Source organism: Mercurialis annua, linkage group LG8, assembly GCF_937616625.2.
Source record: "Mercurialis annua linkage group LG8, ddMerAnnu1.2, whole genome shotgun sequence".
Classification (NCBI taxonomy): Eukaryota; Viridiplantae; Streptophyta; class Magnoliopsida; order Malpighiales; family Euphorbiaceae; genus Mercurialis; species Mercurialis annua.
Genome location: NC_065577.1, coordinates 7,913,238 through 7,939,593, shown reverse-complemented (window position 1 = coordinate 7,939,593; position 26,356 = coordinate 7,913,238). Strand labels below are relative to the sequence as shown.

Genomic DNA, 26,356 nt, shown 5'->3' with positions numbered 1-26,356 from the left:
TAACTAACTATTATCTATAGTTTTTATATATATATATATATATATATATATATATATATATATTTCAGTGAGTTAAGGGTTAACTAACATATTACTAAAAGAGTGAATATAATAGTTAGTTTATTAAAGCTTAACTAACTATTATCTAACTATTATATTCACTCTTTTAGTAATATGTTAGTTAACCCTTAACTCACTGAAATATATATATATATATATATATATATATGATAACTAACAGTTTATTAAAAGGTTAACTAACTATTATCTATAGTGTTTTATATATATATATATATATATATATATATATATATATATATATATATATATATCAGTGAGTTAAGGGTTAACTAACATATTACTAAAAGAGTGAATATTATATACAAAAAAGTTAAATGGTAACTAATAGTTTACTAATGATTAACTAACTATTATCTATAGTGTTAAAAATTTATAATAATTAATGTTCTTTTATTAATTTTTATACTCTTTAGCAATTTTTTAGTTAAATCTTAGTTACTTCTTTATCCTTAAATATAGTCAGGAAATCAAAGTGGTAGCTAACAATTTACTAAGGGTTAACTAATATATTACTAAAAGAGTGAATATATATATAAAAAAAAAGTTAAATGGTAACTGACTGTTTACTAAGTGTTAACTAACAAAAATTTATACTCTTTTAACACTATTTTGATCTTTCCATCATAAAAGAGATAAAACACAATAATACAAACATTCAAACTTAAAATTTTTTAAATTATATACAGTCTTCTAAGAGTTAACTAACAAGTTTCTAAAATTTTAAAAAACATTTGAAAAAACATTAGTTAAAGTAAAAAAGCATTCATAGTTTTAGAAAATCTATATAGAAAAAAAAAACATAAAATAATCGAAACATATAAGAAAAGGCAAAAATTAAATATCACATATTGTTTTCTAAAAGAAAACTAAAAGGTTGCTAAAAGAGAGAAAAATTTAGAACAACATTAGTTTAAAGTAAAAGCATTCATAGGTTTAAAAAACCTATATACAAAAAAAAACACATAATAATCCAAAAACACTAGTTTAACTAAAATCCATGCTATACTAAACTTTTACTGATTCAAACATACCATTAAAAATCCATACTATACTAAACATTTACTAATCTGACACCTTTTTCTTCCCTTTTTTTGTTGCTTTTTCATCGTTCTTCTTCGATTCAATCTCTTCATCACTAACAATATTTTCTGCATTCTTCATCATGCCATATCGGTACAACAGATATGAGAGACGCATCCGATAGCGATTAATATCCAGAGTCAACGGAATAGGTTTATTATGAATCAAATGCTCTGCAAACGCGAGAGTGAACACTCCACAATCACTGTTTAAAAAAAGACTTAATTAATAATCAACAAATGACCCATTTAATGCACAAAAACGCAGATGTATATAAAACTATAAATATATAAATACTTACGTTTCTTGTTGCTCTGGAAGGCTGGAAACAGATACAATATTGAAAGGATCACAAAAATCCTTATTCTGATAAGCAGGAGAGTTGAAATCAATGTCGCTCCTCATTTGATAAATATTCATACGAGTTAAAAACAGAGGAATGAGAACTGAATATTTCGTGGCTGCTTCGATTCCAAGAGCCCTCGACAAAGCTGATTGCATGGAATTATAGACATATATGCATCTCTCTTTAAAGACCAAACGTCCCAAAATCCAATGTTTCTGACTGTTCACGTGTATGGGAAAAAGAACCTCATCCACGTCCTTCCAATGAGTATTGCAAAGAACCTTATCTCCACGAATAAAATCAGCTACAGTACCACGCTCACTGACAGTAGATACATCATGCTTCTTCTTTTTTGTATATGCCACATACGTTGCACACATTCTATCGTCAAACAGGCAGTCAGTTGTGGTAATTCGCAAACCATCTAACAGCTTATACTTTGCTTTCTTGCGGATGTAATACATAACCACATTGATATGCTGTAAATAAAAGTTAAATGGAAATTAAAACCAAATGTAGTACTTAAACACAATAATAAAACAAGTAAAAAATACTTATAGATGACGTCAAAAATTGACCACTACACTTAATCGTATAAAACCATGATTTTTTCCAAATATGTTCCACTCCAAAATCCATTCTTGGTCGAATCATGTTGTCATTATCTAGATAAAACTTTTTCCTACAAATATCAAAACAAAAAACAGTTAAAATATATTTATAATGCATTAAAATAATAAAACTTAAAAATAGAAAAACGTACTTAAGATCAGGCCTCAGGCCACACTGAATCCAATCAACAAAATCTTGTAGTTCTGCACATTGGATATCTCCATCAACATTGTCGTCAAGAGGATTCAGTTTCTTCACACATTTTACGTTCTCTTTAGCCTTGATAAATGCTAGTGGCTTTGCATAAGGAATTTTGAACTCAGAGGCAATCTTTGAAATTTGCTGCCATTATTATTATTATATCAAATAAAATCACAAAAATAACTGTAAAAACTAATTAGTAGACTATTAGTAACTATTTAGAACCTACTTACTATAACAAAAAAACAGTAAATATAATTGAAATACTACCTCTGATGGACTGCCTCGATACACAGTAATTTCTTTCAAAGACGCCTTCTGCAACTATTTAAAAAAAAATTAATTTATAAAAAAACAACAATAAATTATTATTCACTATTAAATTTTAATAAATACCTCAGAAGCTTCTTTTGCAACTTGACCAGCGGAAGCTTCTTTTGCAACTTGATCAGCAGCTTGTTGTTCAATACGATCAGCAGCTTGTTTTTCAATACGATCACAAACATAAGCAAGATCATTGAGACAAGCTTCATCAAATATAGAATCATACTCTAATCCCTCATCAACTTCATAAACCTTCTAAATAAAAACTATATATTAATAACAGTCAAAAAACAAATAAAATGTATATTGGTAAACTATTGGTAAACTATTGGTATACTGTTAGTAATTTGTCAAAAAACTTACTTTAAATCAGAATAAAAGTAATAAACAAATTACCTTGCCAAGAAGACCAGCGTCTCTTTCAGCTTTATCAACAGCGTCTATTTGAGCTTTATTGATAGCGTCTCTTTCAGCTTTATCGATAGCACGTATTTCAACTGCGTCAAATGTACTAGAAGTCCCTTGTGTACTTGCTTCAAAAGTATTGAGAGTAGGACGACTATCAACTAAATCAACCTTAAAAAAAAATTAATAAGAATGACAAAAGCACAAGTTAATTAATTAAAAAGTGTAAGGGTAATCAATTCTACCTTTTCGCTATCTTTGATATCATTTTCACCCTTTTGCATCACATTAATCCCCTCATCAACTTTCTTTTCAAAAAAAGAATCAACGACATTAACCTTAAAAAAAAAATTAATTAGCAAACTATTAGTAAACCATAAGTACACCATTAAATAAAAAAAAAAATTATTGAAACAGGAAAATAAAAATAATTACATTAGAAACAAGACCGGCTTCTATTTCAGCAAGATCAACAGCTTTGGTAAGACCCATTATTTCAACTGAATCAAATGTACTAGGAGTCCCTTGAGTACTTGATTCTAGAAGATTGAAAGTAGGACGACTATCAACAGAATCAGCCTTACATAAAAAAAAGAAGAAGTTAATAACCATATAAGCCAGTAAATAATTTAATAAAAAATACCTAGAAAAAATTACCTTTTTGCTACGTTGTCTAACTTTTTCATTCTCTTTTGATACATCATTACCCTCATCAACTTTCTTTTCAGAACTTTCACCATCCTCACGATCTTTGTACGCATAATTGAACCTCTCGTCAACTGCATTCCCATAGCTTGAGCCATCCCTTCTCTCATCATCCTTTTTTATATCACCTGCTCTGTCATCTCTTTCACTCTTATCATCTGTCATGTCATCATCACTATTTTCGCTATCATCACTTTCCTCTCTATCGCGAGTCTCATTCGGATCAACCTTATCCTCACTGCCGCTATCATCGCTGTCATCAGTATGGTCATTCATATGATCCTTAGAATCACCGACGTCATCGCTTTTCGGTATGTCAGTAGGATCGTTCGCATTACTTTCCACTTTCTTATTCTGCTCATTCTCATCACCCTTGTTATCAATGCTTTCTTGATTCACTCTCATCGAATGTTCACTAACAGTTTCTTCTGAAGAAGAAACAAGACCACGAGCATCCACCTACACAAAAGATCAAAAACAAAATATAACAAGGTAAATAATGAATTACATAAAAATTTTACTAACTATAAAACAAAGGATTACTAAATGTTTACCTCGACAGTATCTCGACGAGCAGCCGCAGTGATTAGACTTTTCAATTCAACCAATTGATTCTTGACATCAAAGAATTCAGTCTCTATGAATGTCTTGATAGCAGCAAACTCATTGAACATCTTCGACTGATTCAAAACCAATTTATTAATCTTGGTTTTAAAATTAACTCCTTCACTATCCTCTAGCTCCATTTCGACTTTACGCTTTCCTTTTAAAAACAACGCCTCTAAGTTCAACAACGTCCTCTCCTCAACGGTTGGTGTAATATTGCATAATTTTAACTGAACAAAAAAAGACAAACAACATAAACAAAACAGTTAAATAAACTCAGCTACGTGATAATATACATACTGTTAAACAAATTCTATTAAATAGTTTACCAACAGTGTTCCAACAGTGTATGAGTGTTTATTAACATAAATATATAAAACCAGGGTTTATAAACAAACTCTATATAATTTAATTAAAGTATATAAAATATAAACCTGTTCAGCAGATTGATCAAAGAGGTTTCGGCACAAATAAGACCAACTCTGAAGAGTTGTAACCTTCTAACGCAAAATGCGAGGAATTTCAGTTCCACAACAAGAAGCTATTCCACCTTCGAGAGCAGGGCAACACTCGAAAAACCAAGTTTGGAAGGCCAAAGGGAATCCGTCATATCGGCTTGAAGGTCGGGTATCAGAAGATCTCGATTTTTTCTTTAAAAAATCACAGTTTTTCCATAAACTGAGTTTACTTTTTAAAAACTCCAAAGTAGCATGAAACAAATCTTTTCCCCATGGGAAATTTTCAAAGTCACCACTACAAACAAGGTTAAAATGTGCATCACGAACATTTGACTCACTTTTGTTATTATATAAAAATATTTCAATGAAATACAAGACAGCCATTTGAAAAGCCTCTTCCTCGTTACTCCAACGCTTCGAAAGAAAACTATATTCCAAAAACTTTTTTGAAACTTTCTTTATATTTCCAAAACAGTTAGTTTTAAAATCAGAAGTCTCATTTTTGTACAACTTGAGATCAACACTACCAACACATTTCAGTCCAGTTATTAAAGCAAATTCATCAATAGAAAATTTTAACAACTGACCAGAAACTTTGATCCATAACTCATAAAACACAGGTTGTTTTACCTCTCTAAGAAGCAAACAGTGGATCAATTGGCCTTGAATTAAAAATTCTTGCATATTTAAAAACTTTCCAAAACAAGTTTGTGAAAATCTCTCCAAAGTTTCAGGGGTTAAATTCTTTTTAATATTAGAAATGACATCGACACCCTCATTATGAGAAACCTTTGAATGAAAATGATCTTCAGGCCTGATGAAAAAATCCCATTCCTGAACAAATGCAAATAAAAGAATACAATATATTACAAAAAACATAAAAGAACAAAAAAAATAGTAGACTGAAAGAAACTAGTTAGTAAACCTATCTTAAATTTGGAAAATAAGAAAAACCAAACATAGCAAATACAAACACAGAAAAACCACAAAACTCAATAGAAAATTATTAACTAACATTAAGTAAACTATAAAATAGGTTAATAAATTGTAAAATTAGCTATTCAAAATTAATCATAACCAAAACAATTAAATCAGAAAAATATTGCGATATATGAAAATTAAAAATTCCTAAATCCTGAAATAAAATTTTATTTTTAAAAATTATTGCTAAAATCAACAAATACACATAACAATAATCATTAATAAAAATAAAAACACAGATCAAAAATAAATAAAATATCATAATTATTAAATAACTAACAAAATACATGAAAATGCAAAAAAATTAAAACTATAAAAAGAAAAAGTCACCTTAACGGTACGCACAGCCTTTGAACTAGAAGGAAGAACAGATTTAGCAATTTTTTTTTTCGAAACTATAACATTTTCGAAATCATCATCGTCGTCTTCAACAACAACTCTCCTTTTGTGACCACTACTCTCAGCAAACTCAATCTTTCGTTTGCTTGAAGGATTCTTAATTTTAGGCATTACAGCCGTAGATTTAGGAGATTTTTTGGAAACAGACCTAGTAATCACCATAGTATAGAGAAAACTAATAAAATTGAAAAATGAAGAACACGATGATTAAGTGTGGAGAAACAGTTGAGAAAATTGGAGCGGTTGAAAAAGAAGTGTGTGGGATTCGAATTTCAAACACATGCAGACATGAATGCTTAAATGTAGTGAGGAAATCAGAGTTTTGATAGAAACTGTAATCCTCTAAATGTTTAACGGTAAAAAGAAGAGAAGAAGGTATGAATCGTATATTTCTAATGAACTGGACCGGGCTGTAAAAGTGAGAATAATTAGGCCTTTGGTGGTGCTGGGCCTAATTTCCTCTAAATATTCGAACAACTAATAACTAAAAGAGTCCTTTAACTACCTATACTTTCTTTTATAAACAATTAGGTTCCTATTAATTCTTTTCATTCAATTCAATCCAAACATGTTGAGGTGTTGGATTTTAAATTTGTGATTAATGATATATAAATGATACTTTTTGGGGGTGAGAAAATAACTTGGAGTAGTTCACATTATATCAAGCAAAAAAGTAGAGATACAACATATAAACGACGTTAAATTTTCAGTTTCAAAAATGGGAACACCGTACAAATTACAGGATGCTAAATCTTGATTTGGAAAATAAATGTCATTGGCAGTGCCACCATGAGAATCCACCATCCATTGGGCAATAGTGGTTTTGAGTCATCAACTAGTTATCATGGTAAGAGCATAGAGTTTGATTCCTAAAATCCACAAACAAAATTTAGCAATTAGTTCTTCAATCTTTGAGATATACTTTGTTTATTAAAATGGTGTTTGACTATTCAATTTATTATTTTATTAGTATTTTTTACTAAGTAATATTTGATACTAATACATATCAAATTCAACTCAAATTATCCAATCAAATTTAAAAATATTTAAAATCATAAATCAAAGTTACTAACTAAAATTTGTATTTGAATTTTTTTTTTATTAAAGTAACTTTATGATATCAAAATTTTAATAAAGTATCAATAATAATTTGTAAATCATTTTTTGACGTTTATACCATTCAGTAATGTTATGACTTTCATACCTCTTTATATAATTATATAGATATGATGTTCCGATGCAAATAATATTTATATAAGTAATTTCAATGATTACAAATCAAAAATTTCAACATTAAAACATGTTCAATGAAAAATTCAATATTTTTCTGTAATAGAATATTATTCAGCAAGTAATGTTTTTAGTATTTATCAAGTTCAACAATTAAAATTCAGTATTTAATTTAAGTTCCATTAATAAAACTTACCTTGATGCACAGAAGGCAACAATGTAATCTGACGCAGAGCATGATACAATACTAGTTGCATCCCTATCATATGCATAGCTAGATGATGCAGGGCATACTTCCTTAAATATCTTTGAATAGTTTGAAGGTTGGCATACCATAGGATCATTATATCCTCCTCTACAGCAATACTCGTCCGTGTCAAACACGTCACACGCGCTCCGGCAAGCAATAACTTTCCCGTCGGACTTCACTGCGAGCTCAGACGGACAATTGTGACGTAAATCTCCGTCGCAACCGGCTATACTACAATTTCCTTTAGTGTTAAGAGGTGAAACAACTATAGGTAGATTAAAACCATTGACAAGGCTAATGTCGAAAAAATCGGGATCTCCGAGGGTAAATTCGGCAATCGTGTTGGGTGGGGTACTTGGGGTTGAGCAATTTAGGGAGGTGCCACAGCTGCCTGTTTGGCACGATACTGTGTCGTTTTTGTCGAAATTGCAGTTGGTTCTAGCCCAGATTCTGCCACTCCAGCCAATTGGGGCATTGTAGAAAGCAGTTTGGCCTGTGTTTAGGGTAAAAGCTTGTCCATGTCCATGGCTATCATCACCTTTTGTTAATAGAGAAAATTAGGAAAAATACTCTCTTTTTGAAAATAATATGATTTCCTACCTCAACAAAGAAAAGATAGAGAAAATACCTCACCATTTTAATGTTTTTATTTTTTTACTCTAACACCTATTTATATTATAATTATACCTACCTTTTATTATTATTTTACTCTAACCATATTTGACAACTGTCATTCTTTTTTTTTTCCTCTCTCCTTTTCTCTTTCTTCTCCATTCATTTTGTTCTCTTTCTCTGTTCTTTTTTCCGCCATTGTTTTTCTTCATTTTCTTCTTCTTCTTCATTCCTTCTTCATTTTTGTTTCTTCTTCATCAATAATTCATCATTCCGCCGTCGCTCCGCCATCATTCTGCCGCTGCTAAGCCGTTTTTCATATTCAATTTTAGCATTTTTTTTCTTGACTCGTGGTGAATAATACGATTTGTTTAACTTTCAGATCTAAATAATTAATCTTGAATTTTTTCAATTTTAGATCTAAAAATCTGCATTAAAGACGTTTTTATACACAAAAATGATTTTCTGGAAAAAAAAACTGCTTCTGATTATCATATGAGTATCATCACTGCATTATCATGCAAGTATCATAACACTGCAGAAAAAAATCAATTTTTTTTATTAAAAAACAGCGTCTGATTATCATGTTATTATCATGTCGCATGACATTAATTATATGATTATGATAAGGTTATGATAATACAAATGTACGATAATGATAATACTATGATAATGTTTTTATGATAATATAATTATAAGCTTATAACAGTATGATAATATGATATTTACATGAAAAATATTTTACATAAATAGTGTCATATGATAATGTTTTATCATATGATAACAAGATGATAATATTTATGGTACATATATGATGATATATATGATAATATATGATAAAATAGTGTCTGATTATCATGTCGTTATCATAACACTAGAGTATGATAATGAATTATGATAATGTTATGATAACTGGATGATAACGTACGTGAAAATAGAATTACAAAAAGATTCATGACACCAGTATGATAACCAGATGATAATAAAATAATAAAATTATGATAATATGTAAAAAAATTACAGAAAAATTATGATAATGAGATGATAATGTAAAGATAATATGATACCTGTATGAAAAAAATAATTACAAAAAAATTATGATAACGAGGTGATAATGTGAAGATAATAGTATAATTATATGATACATGCATGAAAAAAACAATTACAAAAAAATTATGATAATAAGATGATAAAGTGAAGATTATAGTATGATAATATGACCTTATTATACTTCATTATCATACTATTTTCTTCACATTATCATCTCGTTATCATAATTTTTATGTAATTATTTACATATAGGTATCATATTATCATATTGTTATCATAATTTTATTATTATGTCGTTGTCATAACATTATTATTTAGGTATAATAATACATTATCATCTCGGTATCATATGATTATATTATGATAACGAGATGATTATACAGTGATAACAACATGATAATTAATTTTTTTTATTGAAAATCTTTCTTTATACAGTGTTATGATAACAACATGATAATACAGTGATACTCATATGATAATGTAATACTTTGATAATCATATGATAATATGATACTCTGATTTTGTCTAATATTATCCAGCAGTATCATCACATTATCATATAATAATCTGCTACATATTGTACTGATAATGACATGATAATAAGATGTCAATGCAATATGATACACTGATAATTACATGCTAAGATGAAACTGTGATAATCATATGATAATGTGATACAGTGATAATCATATGATAAAGTGATAATGTGATTTTGTCTTACATTATGCAGCGGTATCATCACATTATCATATAATGATCAGTTATATACGATTTTGAATAATGACATGATAATAAGATGACAATGCAATATCACAAACTGATAATTACATGCTAAGATGAAGCTGTGATAATCATATGATAATGTGATACTGTGATTTTTTATTTAGTTCATATAGTTTTTGAATATGCTATTAATATAATAAAATATTTAAATATTAGCATATATTTTTAAATTAGAAAATATTTGATACTGAAATAAATGAAAAGAAAATTTTTAATTTATTCAATAATGTGTAGTCTGCAATTTTATTAATTTAATCAGCGAAGAAAAAAGAAAAAAGAAAAATAAATGAATCACAAAAAAGAAATAAACAAAAGGAAGTTTAAACCTATGAATAATTTGTAATGGGCATAAATAAGGTATGTCACGTCATACGAGAGAGAAAGAGAGAGAGAGAGAGAGGAGGGAGGACCATGTGGAGAGAGAAAAAAGAAAAAAAAAAGAGAGAAGGGGGACCACGTGGAGAGAGAAAAAAGAAAAAGAAAGGGGGACCACGTGGAGAGAGATAGAGAGCATGTGCAATGTGTGATATGTGTCAGAGTAAAATTATAAACAATCAAATAAGGAGAGTAATATCATAAAAATATTAAAACAGTGAGGTATTTGTACTAACTTTTCCTTATTGAGGTATAAAGTCCTATTATTTTTATTTTTTAGGTAAATTTCTAAATCTCTCTTGTTAATATTGCAGGCCAAATTGTCTCCTTGCAGTTATTAATCAATGTGAATGTTTTTGTACTTGTTGAAGCATTTTGCCCTATTTTTCATGTTCACAAATGAACCTATTTCATTATATTTTATGAACAAAAACAAAAATGATATGAAATGGCTAATAACTCAAGAAATGGCAAGGGTCAAGTTTAAAAACAAGTAGGGAAGTAGAATTATATTATCTAAATTTATTAGTAAAGCTTCAATTGACTAATATTCTATCAATTTTGTTTTACTTTCTTTTTTTGTATAATTAACAAGAAATTCAATGAACTCTAGTAATGTGCAGTTCATTTGGCATTTGCAATAGATCTTAAGTTCAAAATCCAACTCTTCGTAATCCTTTTAAAAAATTAAGAAATAAAAATAAAAAACTGAATCATATACTAATGCAAAATGTATGTATAAGCTATGCAAAACCGAACTAAATCATATTTATAATTATAAAGTTTTTCAGTTCGAATCTGAGTTTAATTTTGGTGCAAACTAAATCGAAAACTCAACTCAACTGGTTCAATTTGGTTTCATTCGATTTGAACCAACTGCACATCCGTAAGTGTAATGCTAATGATTGAGACATCATAATTTATTTATTGCATGAGAGAAAAAAATATATTGAGCTATACTCTATTGTGAAGAAAAAAAACACATGCTAAATTGTAGGAAACTAATAAAATAAAATAAAAAAAAGGTTACCTGAAACAACAGTAATGAAGATGAATAAAAGAGCAAGAAGCAACTTAAGATTTTGAGCCATAACCCAAACAGCCCCTTTGTAGGTTGCAAGTGCCGTACATATTGTAATGTAGTAGTAGTGAAGATTTTATATGAATGCATGAGATAAAGAGTTAGAGAATGAAAGAATACGTGTACAAGAGAGTGAATCTACAAGTAGAGACAGACAGCTCAAAAAGGCTTCATTGCTTAACTACATCTCCAACCAATTGATACCTTTCTGCTCCTTTAATTTTAAATTTTCCACCTAGGAGTCTGCAAACCGAGCCGAAATCAATTAACCAAATTGAACCGGAAAATTCAATTTAAGTTGATTGGGAATAAAAAGAATCAATTTTTGACTCGGTTCAATTTTGATGGTAAGAGATTTCCAAATTGAAAAACCAAAGCAAACTCGATTGGTTCAGTTCGGTTCGATTTGAACCGAATGCATACTCCCATTTTCCAAAACCATACAGCTTAACAGTTCTGTTAACAAGAATATGTAGAATTTACAAATTGAATCAAATTGAGCAAATAAATATTTGCATTTTACGATTTATCCGACTCGTTCGACTAGTTTATTTAATATAATGAAGCATCATGCAATTTGCACAAACACAACAAATTCATAAGGCTTCTTCCTAATTAATTACCTACAATAAATTAAGGCTTTCAATGAAAGTACAATCATTTCTCCTCGAGTTCTGAGAAGACAAACCGAAGGAGTAGGCGTACCATTATTATCCTATATATTATCCTATAGGCGTACCTGAGAAGAAAACTGCAGTCCTCGTTGGCACCTTTACTTGCAATTTAAACCTTCAAGGCTAGAACCACCGGCCTTCACCTGGTGCAGATATAGTTGTTCGTATATCAACCTAAATTTATCTTTAAGCCTCTTGATCTGCAAGCCAACACCATATTTTAACAAAAAACTAGTGAATATATTGACGAATTTGTAACTTATATGGAACGCAAGCAGGAAAAAACATACCCTTTTCAGCTCGATTTCTGTTTCTCTCTTTCGTTGGTCCAATGAGTTGCGTAAATTGGTTATGTCAAAGACATTATCCAGATCATCTTCAAATGCAGATTCTAGGTCCTGCCGGAGAAGGGCTGGCAACTTGTCTATGACGGGCATCAAGAGAAAACAGTTGAACTGCAAATTATGAACATGTAAATTAAATATAACAAATAGAAAATACATATACAGAGAGAGATGTAAAGATCAGTAGAAAGGTTATAAGCTAGCACATATTCTTTTACTCGACAACTAGAGGTGATCCGAGATTTTATACCTTTAATTCAGCAGAGGCTAAGAAATACTCTCTTATCCCATGGAATATCTGTTGTACCAGAGCATAAACAATCCTTTCAGATGAAGGAGCAAGTCTTCGGTTCCAAAGTGTGTTGTCTATAAGATCGGCAAGCCTTGTTTCTGTTGTCGGAACAGATGACCCTGAATCGACACCTGAGGCCAAATGACAAAGCTTGACGTCAGCCCTTGGCTTACTCTCATGCTTCTCATTGACAACTGCGCCCATGGATGACTCTTGAGGAAGACCACCTGATACGGAATTGCCTCCTGCAGCTGACTGCTCTGATCCACTAAATGAGTCTAAGAATTGGCGTAACCCAGCCCGATTCTGTAGTTTAACACCAAGAGAGTGAAAGCAAGTAAATTACTAATAACAAGAACACCACATCGAAAAGTTGCAAATATTAACAGTAGTTTTAGATTTATAATTTTTCATACAAATTTTTCTTCTCAGCACTACAGCAATTGTACTTTTAGTTAAGAAAAGAAAAGGAGAAAAAAAGAAAAAAGTAAATCGACGAAGATATTTGAATGAAATGTAATAACTTTTCTATGACCTGTAGCGCGAGTGCCCATCAGAAATCTATCTATTTTAATCCTAGAAACTAGGCAAACTCCTGTGTTCCTAAAATAGGAGCACCAGGTTAAGAAATGTACAGATTTTAGAAACCAGCTTGGAAGCTTAATGCTGCTAATTCGGAAAATGTGTTCACATCCTGAAGTAGTAAACTTTAAAAAAAATCAGAAAACAAAATATTGAAGATAAAAATGATGTATACATGGCAAAACTACTCCACAGCCCAAAAGAGCAGCCTGAACTCAGATCACACTACAACAACCATAAATTTTGAGGAGCAAAATGCACCAATATTCGAAAAAGAACTACAAGGACTTATAAGACTTTACACATCTCAAATTAAGCTTTGTACATTAACTGTGTTTAACCTTATTGTGCAGAGACCATGATACATAACGAGTGGTGCTGACTAAGTCCTCCATACATCTGCAACAAATGTATAAAAAAAATTAGTACACGAGTTCTTTATCTAAAAAATCATATATGAACAACAATACCAATCTTCTGGTGAACAGAAGAACATTCACATTTTATTTCTTTTAAGGGGAGAGAACAATTGAAGTGTTTTTAGTGAAACAATCACGGCATGGGTGTCGGGATGTTCCAGCTGATAAAAGATGAAAAAACTATATGATTACCAACCACAAATCATTAAATCAAATAGCAGCAAAGATGATGACAAAATGACAGTCATAACAGCAGAAGGAAACTGACACTAGAATTGAAATAACATAATACTTCACCACCGTGGACAATCTCACATTCGTCTCAAAATCCAATACCTCAACATGACTAGATCCCACTAGCAATATCTGTCACAGCATGATGCACTCAATTGCATAAGGAACAAGCTAATAGAATATGAAGGACTCTACAGTGACAATGGAAATAATAAAAACTCTTAGAGAAGCGTATATATAATTTATGTTTTTCATATTAAGAGTTTGGCGACATTGTTATGAATTTTTGGGGAAGAAAGGCTAACAGCACTAAATAACATGTCTGGCCTAAGAAGATCAAAGATGAGTTATATTTCTTTGTATGCACATCCTTGACCAAAAGTCTACTAAAACAATCACAATTACTATGTTAAATGATGATAGTTGCATTCTCATCAATCATCACTCTAGGCATTATTTATACACACACACATATTGCCAAGCAATGAAATAGATCAAATACATATGCAAAGTTATAGACCCACGCCTCAGAAATTAAACAGACCATCAAATTAGAAAATGAGGCCAGTGCTAGTTCATTACACTTTTCATAATAATTTAAATAGAATAAACTAAAAATTGATATATTTTACCATTCATATATAATTTCTAAATATCTATTGAAAAGAATAATTATTGGCCAAACCCATCTAGAGGCCCATGTACTTTATACTTTTTTTCCGTAGGTCCTTATACTTCATTTTTGTATTATTTGGTCCCTCTACTTACCTATTTTTTATTTTCAGGTCCTTTTTGAGTTTTTTCCAGTCTTTTTGTGTGACTGGAGGAAAAAAAATTGTAAGTGGGGGGCTGGAGGGAAAAAAATTATAAGTACAGGGACTGTAAAAAACTCAAAAAAAACCTGAAAATCGAAAATAGGTAAGTAGAAGGACCAGATGATACAAAAATGAAGTATAAGGATCTACGAAAAAAAAAGTGTAAAGTACAGGAACCTCTAGATGGGTTAAGCCATAATTATTTGAAAATTAAATACATATAAAAAGGAGCATTATACCATTAATTCATTTTCTAAAAACCTTATATTTTGTGAAAAAATGTCATTCAGTGAAAAAATCATTCTCGTCCAAGGTTAAATAAAGTAATTGAATAAGTTTTATTTTCATTAAATTATTAAATAAACAAAAAGGTGCATCACAAAATTTCTAATATATTTGAACTAATCATATACTAATTATTGAAAATAAATTTCTTCAATTATTTTTTTGACTTTATTCTTATCACTGTAGGATGAGAATGCATCTTTCCTTCAATAATAATTACTCGAAAAAATAAATTAATTTAGAAAAAAAATTATCCATATCTTAAATTATTATTCTTTTTTATGGAAGTATAAGAGCAGTATTAACGTGAAAACTTAATGTTAATCTGTTATATGACTTTATGCCTAAATTGATACATTGGAATACCTTAATACTATTAATAAAAGGGTATTTATCTAAGGTTAAAAGTTAAGGGGCAAAACTTAATGAAACGGAAGACTGAGTTAAAACATAATTATGGAAAAACTTGTAATTAAGTAACAATTGAAGCATTTCTTATGTACTTATTATTTAAAGGTATTTTGGGAAAGAAAAATTAAAACACTTCTGCTACATTTAAGACACTTTTTATATAGTCAAAGACTAGGTCTGTCTCTTATCTACCTTATGACGTTATATAGAGCTCATGCTCCAGGGAAAATATAAATGCTCTCACCCTCTAGTTCACTTGCATGGATTAGGCCTGTGTAATTGCAGTTCAACATAATATTTGAATTTAAGTCAAAAAAAAAAGGAATAGTGGCAAACTTACTTTTCGCGGCATGCTCTTTCAGTAGACTCCGCAAAATTATTGAAGGCGGAAGCAACTCGCCTAAGGAATACATCATGACTGCTAAGATACTCACCGTCTTTCTGTTAAAAAACAATTAAGGATATAGTTATAGTCAAACAGTTCAAAAAATCACATCAATTGGAAAATCCCATACCTGAAGAAGATAGACAGAGATGGGAAGTAATCTCTTCAAAATATGCAATAGCCTATTACCCAACTGCACCAAGAAAACAAAAAAGTCAACATACAACTTATGGAAGTACGTACAAACATTTCCAAATCAAAGGTAAAACAAACATAAATTTTGTAGTTTGGAAAGAATAGATCAGGCAGAAAAAGCCTAAACACATGTAAAACTAAAAATATGACGACAGTAAGCCTAAACACTGGTCATACAAAAGAGATAAAACTAAAAATATGATGATATTACCGTTGCAAAGTAGAGATTAAATCTCTATTTAACCATTCCATAACAAATCTTGGTCACAATAATAAAATTAAGTTGCAACATAAGCTATAAGATGTCCTTCTAATGTTCATCAAGCCAAAAAAAAACAGCCAAGGAATGAAACAGAAATTAGCCCTCAGACGAGCTTGATTTTACTCTAAAGGCACTTGACAGGAGTAGAATTTCTAATTTTTCAACGTCTATTGACACTTCCCTAACTTCTTACATTCCGGTTAAAAATATCTGCCCACGATTTATAGAAGTTAATATTAAACTATATAATGTCCGTCAAATTTATTTGAAGAGACCTATTATAGTTTCCTTAAGCAAAAACAGATATTTCTCAACATCTGCTTCCTGTGAATCATAGCTACTTCATTTAGTCAATGAGTTCTTCCTTTTTGTAGATAGCGGCCCTTGACAGCATTCAAGCAAACGGTGCCCAGTCCTAGTTTTTTATGCATAGAGAAAGAAAACGCCAGTTCTGAAGTGACTCTCAAGATAAGATCAGATTACCTTGTTAGATTCTCAATTTGCAGATTAAATTCTTTACCCGATCAGAAAGGAATGAGGAGGATGAGGGAAGAGAATACTTTTGTTTGAGAGAAAAGTAAATTTGGTTTGTTAAGGGAGGACATTATATTGCACCTGATGAAGAAAAGGTTCAAATGTATCCTGAGCCTTTGCAACAGCTATTACACATGCTGTCCTGAGATTCATAAGAATGAGGAAGTTGGAATTCAGATAAATTGATGGCAAAAGAATTAAAACGTAAATCATGCATGATTCAACCAAAATTTTCACCAGTACCTAGAGTAGTTAGTTCCATCATGAATATCTTCAACTCCACATGCATTCACAATTTCTTCGCGAGTAATTTGAGGGCATTTGGTTCCTCCTACAACAAAACGAAATTCTGCCATGGCTCGATGATACTGTGCACCACCATAAAGTCGCATCCCTGCATTCTACATTTAAAGTTTGCTTAAATTCTTGAAAGCTTGAACTTTTCTCTCAAATTATGAGAATAGTACCTATATCAGCATAATACAGGTTACTCAAATGGAAAAACTGAAAGAATAAAATTATCAAGAAAAAACAAAATAAACAAAGCAGAAAATTCAATAGCTTCAGTGATTAGGTTTATGATGCGAAGAAGGACATAGACAGGAAATTTATATAGAAAATGAGGATTTTGAGGAAATAAATGAAGATCAGAAAAAGATGGGTGAAACAGGCTCAGGGCTGTTCTAGTTGTAGGTCTCGTGTATTTCAAGATGACTTCTGCATTACATCATATAACATTTAGCGAAAATTTAGGTCATAAAGGAAGCGACAAAGATGTTATACTTATACAAGAATGTATAGCACATTCCTACTGCTCGACAAGCTGCAGAACAATGAAATATGTATAAAGATCTGAAATTGAGTTCGCAAAGCAACATACAGGAATTAACTTGTGCGGAAACTGATGACCATCAGTACCAACAAATGCCCCTCCAACAGTTCTCTCATCATGCAGTGTTTCACCTGCAACAAACTTAAAACTGTTCATTACTAAGATTACAGGCATAAAAACAGTAAGCCAGCTTTAGAATGGGAATGATATTGAAGGTTGAAGCCACTAAATTCACACTTCTCTGAGTAATGACACCATAGCAGAGTAACAGTATCGTACGCTAAGCTTTGTTTGGATAGCAATGCAAAATAGTTTACCGAATTTATCTGGAGGTGCAACAACTGTTCCTTTCAACAGCAACGATAGCTGAATATGCAAAGCAAATTTAGTCAGCACAAATACCCAATAAAAAGCATCAAAAAAATCCACATATATAGAATTTGCATGCATCACATTATCCAGTGCTGCATTTTTAGACCCAGGGTTGCTGGAAAGTGGAAATGAAGCAATACTTACATAACCTGACCTCTTTCATAGCCCAGTTTTTTTTTTCTTGAACAAGTAAGCCAAAGTTGGCTTAAAAGAAAAAAACATCAATGTAGTAGGAAAGGTGAAAAAATAATAGTAAGCATAATATACCTTTGTTAAGAATAGGTCATGAAACTCCCGCCCTTTCTCCTTCAATTTTACTTCGTCTAAAGTGCTGCACACATTGCAAATGATATTTCAAAACAACTACTAATGCTAAGGAAGAAATTCATTCATGACTAATCGTCTAATATAATGGAAATCAAAAGGCTAAAAATAAAGTGAAAATGAGTTTTTACAAGTCAAATGTGGTTGCAAATAGATTGCTAGGTATTTTCAGGATTGTAGGTGCATGGTGTTTGAGTAAAAATTCATTCGTCGTGATTTTTATCATAAATACTATTTTGTTAAGATTGACCTTTCAATGGTATTATGGAAACGAAATGCTAATTGGGTTTGGTAGAGAGACCTAGAAATTTTACATCAATCCCATTTCTGACTAAAAGAAAGTTTCTAGCATGAGAATAGCTAGGGACATTCAGCCAGTTAGTCGGAAATCAAACAATTAGAAGACCACTGAGGGAAGGAGTCTAGGGCCATCTGTTTCATATATATTTCTCTGTTTTATCTCAAATGAGATATACACTTTCATTGAGGGAGTGAGAAATGGATGAGAGCCATATTTCCTTGGATATATCACATACTTCAAATGACAAACCTGAGTTCATTAATTATTTCGTTCAGCTTTCTTGTTGAAGTGCGGGACTCCTTTTCGAGAAGGGGAATGATCAAAGGGACACTGTCCATATACCTAACAAGCACAGAAAGGACTAAAAGAGTTTTTTAAAGCAATTATAAAACCAGTATAAGATAAGAGACAAATGACAGTATACCTTTTCTGTAACAATTCCTCCAAGAATAACCTTAATTTGCTAACACCTATTCTACTTCTTTCTTGTTTTGTTAATGGACGGCCAAGCTTTTCCTCCAAAGATGTTATGTCTTCCATTTCTCTCAAGGATATGGCCTGCAACAAGAAGTTTGATTATAATCCAGTAGGTTTTGAAAACCATACCTCTTGCATGCATTTCATGCAAATCTTTACTTTTAACTTTACACGTATCCATAGTTTAACCTTAATTTGACCTTTAATACAAGTGATTTTGATATCATTATTTTATCGGTCATCCTTCACGGCAATGTAAGTTGTGCTTTAGAAATTTACTAAATCCAACGAAATGATATTTTGGTATAATATTGTAAGATAAAAGGATATTTTAATATATTTTACAAGACTAATGTAGTATGTCGAACCTCGAGGTTCAGACTAATTGTCTCTTTTCTTTTTGGAAATTGCTAAGAATTTTTTGCATTTTGCACATACTATTTTAATTCGACGCGATAGAAATAATGGTAGTCTGCGCAGACAAACCTGCTTAAACTCATCATTTGATCTGTAAACTGAATCATGACCAGTACCAACTCTTCCAGAAGGCACAGATGTGAAAAAGGGAGAGTCGCCCAGTATGAAGCCATCCAGCGTGTGGGTGGGTGGCAAAAGAAAAACTTCAACATCAGATGAGCGAGCAAACTGGGGTATTTTGGTGTCAAGTTTGGTTGAAACAATGACAGTCCTTGAAAGCTCAGGATCGATCTGTTCATGACCAAGAAGAGAAGTCAAGCTTTAAGAAACATTGAACACTTTAAACAATTCTATAATTTCTATAACGAATAATGCAACTTATGCTTGATTTTCCAAGATGGTGAATCGGAGATCATGAATTAAAAAAAATCCACATAGAAGTCCACGTTTTGTTGAAAATACTGTAAATTAAAGTTTTCTGTTATCTGAGCTTGGATCAGATCCAACTAACTGGTTTAAAAGCTCAAGGTTCCTAAAGTTGCACTTACGAGACTGTAGCAAATTCAATAAAACTTTCACACTCCTATGTGATAATATGATCGCAAAAAGCAAAAGACAGAATGACTAAACAGTTCAAAAGACAATTTAGAGAGCACATACTTGCATTACTACCCTCCTAGTAGTTGCATTGCTCCAATCGCTGCAATCTTCAAGACATAGTATAATGAACTCTTTATGCTGCATTTTTGCTCGCACAAGAGATTCCACTGCACGTGCTTGGCTCTATATGAATTTAAAGTTCATATCCATCGAAAATAAACACATAAAAAGAAAAAAAATGCTAAATGATTAAACTTCCTATCCCATACCTGTAATGCTTGATTTTTTCGACCAGGCGCAGGAGCAATAAGTCCAGGAGTATCAATAATAGTAAGATTGGGGCAGTATTTATACTCCACTCTGATAATAATTTCCTTAGCTGAAAACGGGTATGACTCACGCTCCAACCTCATATTTTCAGCTTCAATATATGCCTACCAAACAAATATCCATTTCATTGATACAGCAACATGAACAACAGCACTTTAAGCATCAATGAACCCCATGAACTTATACGCACTGGAAAAACTGACCCGCAAACTTAATCTTCTATTCCCCAAATTAACATACAACTATTACTTAAGCATGGTAGCTTTTGCTGCAAGTTTAAAGGGCAAAATGTGGCCTACTTAACTACATTGTTAAAGGTACACTAATAGACTAATTTATCTAAACGTGCAAAATCGACATTTTATCCCCTCAAAAGTCCTATTTACAAATCACTAGTTTACTACAATTTCAATATGCTATTGTTAACATGCCTAGTTACTCATTTCACTAACAACAGCAAAAACAAAGATTGTTTCATAAATCGATTTGCTCGCGGAATTGATATGCAATGTAATAGTTAACCTCTAAATTAACTTCTCTCTTATCAAATTATCTCATAGATTATTACAATGTGGCAGCATTTGTAACACCTAAATAAAATATTAACGATAATTTGACCACAAATTTAGGGGCAAAAATGGCATCAGAACACATTCTAAAAGAATAACAATATTAATTTAACAGAATTAGAATATGTTTAAAACAGCCTAAATACTTCAAGAACCTCAAAATTCACTCAAATTAAACTCTATCAAGCAATAATAAAAATGAGTACCTGAATTTCATGAAGAGACTTGTGTCTAGGGACATAATCGTCATTCTCATTACTATTAGCATCAGAAAGGAGAAGACAAACAGGGGATTCGCAATGAGGATCATATTTCATGTGAAGAGTAATAGGGCGACGAGTTTTAGTACCGCCGCCGACATGATTGAATTGGAATCCCATAAGAGCTTCAACCAATGCGCTTTTGCCATCTGTCTGATGCCCCACCACAAGCACCGCCGGTGCGTCGAACGGAGTTTCCAGTTCTTGTGCTAGTCCGTGTAGCTCGTTGTAAGCTTCGTACAGACTCCATTTCGCTTCGTCGTCTTCTTCGTCTCGAATCGCCATCGACGGTTGTCGTTTTAGCATAATTTAGCGATATGGAGTGTCGTTGATGATGTTGAGTCACTCACCACTGCTGTCACTGTTGCTATTAATTTTGTAGTCCTATCCTTTAACGGGACACTGTTTGAGCGCGATTGTTGTAAACGGTAAAGTACGGTAAAACGATGTCGTTGCTGTTCTTTTCATGGCTTAATATATAATTTCATCCCCGGATTCTATTCAATTATTCTATATGAACTCTCCACTTTGAAATTGTGCAATTTCCCCTCTTAACCTCTATTTTCACCTATTTGACACTTATACATAGGGGTGTGCACGGATCCTGGATACCTCCAAAATCGAACCGAAAATCGGACCGAAAATATCCAGAACCGAAAAATATCCGTTGACCATTGACTTTTCCCGAACCGAACCGTACCGAAAATTTTACTGATACGATTTTGGATCTTTTATAATAACCGTATCGAGAACCGAACCGAAGTACCGAACTTATACCCGAATAACCAAAAAGAATATATATATATATATATATATATATATTAGTCTATTTTTAATTTAATTAATATATTCGTATTAACTTTGAATTACTAAATATTAAAATTGTTTTATAAAATTAAATAATATATATTAAAAATATTAGTTTATATATATATATATATATATATATATATATATATATATATATCAATGAAAATTATATGAGTTTGTCAAATATTTAATAATTATTAAAAGTATTTTTTAAAAATTGATATAAAAATTGTACATATTCATTATTTTCTATCATTGACCAAATTACATAGTTTTAACAACAATGATATAGTTTTAGACTTAATAATAGATAAACGTAACCTTATCAAATAATCAAAAATTTAATATTAAATCGAACGATAATATACATGTTGTGCCTTTTTATTTTAGTGATGATTTTTTTTGTGATAGTTAAAAATATAAAAAAATGAATGACTGAGTAGCTAATTAATTTTAAAAGTCAAAATACTACATATTATGATATAGTAGAGATCATATTTTAAATAATACAATATACGCAGTTCTAGTGATATCCATATCAAACCATACCGAATCATTAGGACCGAATCCCCGTACCGAACAGTACCGAAAAATTAAATCTCCGAACCGAACCGATTATTAGTACGGATCCGAAGATCCAATTTTTGATATCTCCGATTTTTGGTTTGGTTCCGGAGATTTGTCAATTCCCGAATTCCTCCGAACCGTGCTCACCCCTATTATACACGTGTATTTAACTTGTTCTGAAGTAATTGATCTTGAGAGTTACTGAACATTCAACTTTTTTCATTTTAGTCATTAAATTTTAATTTTTTTTAGTTACAAAATTTTAATTTTTTTTCATTTTAATTTTTTCTGATAAAAAATGATTAGGTGGCAGTCAAATTCTTTTTGCCTAAAAACCTGTTGTATATTTTGGGCTATTAATCAGCTATGAAACTCCAACTTAGGTTCCCCTATCACCAAACCCTTGAATTTTAAAATCGGTCGTAAATCCCTTAAACTTTACCTAATGATCAACTAAACCCCTTTTGATATAAATTGACCAAAATACCCTGCAAATCTGTAAGTAAATACAAACAAAACAGACAACTTCAATCTAACCAAACTTAAAACCCACCCAATCAAACCAGACAAATATAACCAACTCTAAATTTATTTAAAAATTAAATAAATAATTAATTTTAATTTAAATAAAAAAATTAGTTTTTTTTAAATCAATCCGGTGAACAGATCCACCGTGGTGGTTCTGCTCACCGGAAAACAGACCCACGTCGGTGGATCTGCTACAAAGAGCAGACCCACTGCCGGAGTGGGTCTGATACAAAGAGCAGACCCACGCCGGAAGGTCTACTCTTTGAAGAAGACCCACGTCGGTGGGTCTGTTCACCGGATTAATTTCAAAAAAAAATTATTTTTTGTTTATTTATTTATTTTATAGTAGATGATTGCATACCTAGTATTGTAGTGGAAAAGTGAATCCTACTTTGTAGGGTTAGATTGTCACGACCCAAATTATTGAGCCGAGACCGGCGCTAGGGAATGGGAGTGGTAGCTCCGAAACCCGTAGTAAGCCTAAAACCACTAATAATTTTTCGCATTTAAAAGTATAATATTATGTATAAAACATTTTCGGAAAAACTCTTTCGGATAAAGCATTTATAAATATTAAAATATTATACTAGCGTTTACAATATAAAATAATGTTTGAAGTCAAAATATCTATCTAATACCGACACCTACTGACTACTGCAGCTTTAGGAACCCAAACTTGTGCAAGTCCAATGACTTCTGGCACAGTGGAGATGGTTTGTCTGATCCGACTCTGTCTACCTGCAAACATCAGAGTGAGGGGTCAGTATTTGGGAAAATACTGAGTGAGTTTGCAAGTTACTTATAGTATTATCAAAATATAGCGTCACACGCTTATTACATATATAAATTTATGATATAAGCAACATTATTAATTTCAAAGATGTGAGTCCAACTCACTAGATACGGGGACTTCCAGACTACACCGTAGTCGAGTGCTCACTCGTATCGAAATCATAAAGTGTGAGTCCAACTCACTGGTGGCCCAGCCACTGGTGGGCCCAGCCCACTAGATACGGGGACTTCCAGACTACACCGTAGCCGAGTTCACTCTCGTATCGAATTCATAACATATTATGCATAAATATATATTAACTCTTAATCATAAAGTCAGGTACTCTAGACTGACTCACCAATGATCATGTAGCCTATTGACACCCAATAGGTAGTTGGTCTCTTCGGACCGCACACTAGACACTTATCTCCAAAACAACGAATACAACAACATTCATATAATCAAATCTATCAAACAAAACAGCTTATACGAGCAAATCATATAGATACGAGATATTTAATATCAATACTCATAATATAAGAAAATAACTTTTATAATAATACGCAAAAGTAAATTGCCACTCACAGTGACCGCTATCCAAAACTGCATTATTATAATCCCGCAAGCGTAAGCTCCATGCATTGTCCACTCACGTAACCACTCCGGCCCAATGGCTTGGTAGCTCGTCGATACGTCAGTTACTTAGTCGAGTTACCTGTACGTTTAATCCATAAACGTAGGCTTAATATCAAAACCCTAAGTTATAAACTTAGGTTAATATAATCGTAGTTCAAATACGACTTTTAACCTTGATCGTATTCTAATACTTAGTCGAGATACTTGTTATATCTCTTAGTCGTATTCTAATACGTATGATACCTTCAAATTTTAGGGTTTAGTTTCATTCCGATGAAGTTTCAAGTAGTTTTCAGGACAATGCGCAGGTGCTGCCTGCGCACTGACACTGTTTAGTAAAACGACGATCTCTCCCAATTGAACCGTTGGATCGAGATAAAATTGGACAGAGGCGTTCCTAAGAGGCAAATCTATAAACTGACCGTAGGGTTTCTGAATCTGGCAACATTTGGGTAGTGTGCGAACGCACACAATGAGTGTGCGAACGCACACCCCAAAATTCAAGGAGTGTGCGATCGCACACTCAATGTGTGCGAACGCACACCCTTGACAGCCCCCGGAAAAGTCATTTTCCGGGCGCTGCGCCACTTTCCGACACTCCCGACATGCTTACGCTTCATTTTAACATATAATCCAATCTAAATCTCACCAAAAACGAGTATAGAAACGCGATTACAATTTGTTTAATTCGTTTAAACGAAATAACCCTAATTTACTAATTCTCACAATAAAAACGTCAAGCTTACCTCGATTTAAAGCTTAACGATGATAGAGAATCGAATTCTGGACGAATCGATATAAAGAACTCGCGATTTGGACGAGAAACGGCGAAACGGCGACGGAACGTAACGATCGCCATTTCCTTCTTCTGTAACCTTCTGCTCCTTCTTCTTCTTTTCTTAATTCATTTGGTTTCCTTAATATATCATGGCTAATTAGCCACTTTGATCCTTCATTTCTTTAACTCCAACCAATTCTCTTTTAAGCTTTCTAATTTAACCTAACGGTTAAATTATTCTTTTAACTCAATTACTTACGTATTATTTATATCCAAATAAATAATACTAATCTATAATTATTATTTCCCGTCAATAATCTTTTAATTGCTATTATCGAGATTTATTTGGCTAATTTACATTTTGGCCCTTGAACTTTTCAAAAGTTACAATTTAGCCCAAAACGTATCCGCGTCCAAATTTTAAAAGGTCTCCGATTGACCCGAAACTTTTACCACATATACTATAAAACATTTCGCGGACCTTGGCGAAATAATTTCCATTTTAAGTCATAGTGGCTAAATTACCACTTTAGTCCCTGTACCTCATTTCGAGCTTTTTTTGACATTTTTCTTTTCTAATTTCAATTCCAACTTTAGAACTGAAATATAATGTTAAGTCTTTGCTATAATCTCTTTCAAAGCCGATCTACTAAAACTTATTTATCTTATTTTTATCGGAAGACTTTCCGTTATCGTCACTCTGGCGACTCAAAACTGGACACGTGGTCCAATTAAATACTTAAATATTTTGGGGTATTACATTCTTCCCCCC

General features: G+C 31.8%; 2 protein-coding genes and 1 pseudogene across 5 annotated transcripts; all 3 read right to left on the bottom strand.

Moving 5' to 3' along the window:
• Positions 1-1,046: 1,046 nt before the first annotated feature.
• Positions 1,047-4,500, bottom strand: LOC126661546 (uncharacterized). Its single transcript, XM_050355400.2, has 11 exons — positions 4,309-4,500; positions 3,707-4,213; positions 3,485-3,628; positions 3,295-3,387; positions 3,041-3,220; positions 2,717-2,896; positions 2,591-2,644; positions 2,271-2,461; positions 2,036-2,189; positions 1,463-1,986; positions 1,047-1,366 (listed from the first exon to the last, which is right to left on the bottom strand). Exons 1-11 carry the CDS (start codon positions 4,498-4,500, stop codon positions 1,144-1,146), a joined length of 2,442 nt encoding a protein of 813 aa, XP_050211357.1. The 3' UTR covers positions 1,047-1,143.
• A 925-nt stretch (positions 4,501-5,425) lies between these two features.
• LOC126660409 (pathogenesis-related thaumatin-like protein 3.5) lies at positions 5,426-11,589 on the bottom strand (annotated as a pseudogene).
• LOC126660407 (dynamin-like protein ARC5) lies at positions 11,550-21,890 on the bottom strand. Of its 4 annotated transcripts, none has more exons than XM_050353890.2 (18): positions 21,440-21,890; positions 20,604-20,768; positions 20,395-20,517; positions 19,804-20,025; positions 19,265-19,398; positions 19,090-19,182; positions 18,483-18,546; positions 18,161-18,209; positions 17,892-17,974; positions 17,255-17,412; positions 17,093-17,153; positions 16,151-16,213; positions 15,976-16,076; positions 13,813-13,870; positions 12,848-13,195; positions 12,544-12,708; positions 12,319-12,453; positions 11,550-11,822 (listed from the first exon to the last, which is right to left on the bottom strand). In XM_050353890.2, the coding sequence occupies exons 1-17, from the start codon at positions 21,797-21,799 to the stop codon at positions 12,352-12,354; spliced, it is 2,349 nt and encodes a 782-aa protein (XP_050209847.1). In that variant the 5' UTR covers positions 21,800-21,890; the 3' UTR covers positions 11,550-11,822; positions 12,319-12,351. The 4 variants fall into 4 exon arrangements, with proteins under 4 accessions (XP_050209847.1, XP_050209848.1, XP_050209849.1 ...); XM_050353891.2 differs by lacking the exon at positions 11,550-11,822 and adding an exon at positions 12,017-12,035; XM_050353892.2 differs by lacking the exon at positions 11,550-11,822 and having other exon boundaries at positions 12,058-12,453; positions 12,848-13,020; positions 13,117-13,195.
• Positions 21,891-26,356: the final 4,466 nt, after the last annotated feature.

What these genes read in the sequence shown, in the direction of transcription:
- LOC126661546 (XM_050355400.2), bottom strand. Translation starts at nt 4,500, where the DNA reads ATGGAGCTAGAGGATAGTGAAGGAGTTAATTTTAAAACCAAGATTAAT. An exon ending in TTGCAAAAGAAGCTTCTGAG is followed by an intron (nt 2,645 to 2,716) that starts GTATTTATTAAA and finishes TTTTTTAAATAG; the next exon opens with TTGCAGAAGGCGTCTTTGAA. An exon ending in ATCGAGGCAGTCCATCAGAG is followed by an intron (nt 2,462 to 2,590) that starts GTAGTATTTCAA and finishes TAATAATGGCAG; the next exon opens with CAAATTTCAAAGATTGCCTC.
- LOC126660407 (XM_050353890.2), bottom strand. Translation starts at nt 21,799, where the DNA reads ATGCTAAAACGACAACCGTCGATGGCGATTCGAGACGAAGAAGACGAC. An exon ending in TTCCGCACAAGTTAATTCCT is followed by an intron (nt 17,413 to 17,891) that starts GTATGTTGCTTT and finishes CTTTAAATGTAG; the next exon opens with AATGCAGGGATGCGACTTTA. An exon ending in TTGAACCTTTTCTTCATCAG is followed by an intron (nt 16,214 to 17,092) that starts GTGCAATATAAT and finishes TTCTTGGTGCAG; the next exon opens with TTGGGTAATAGGCTATTGCA.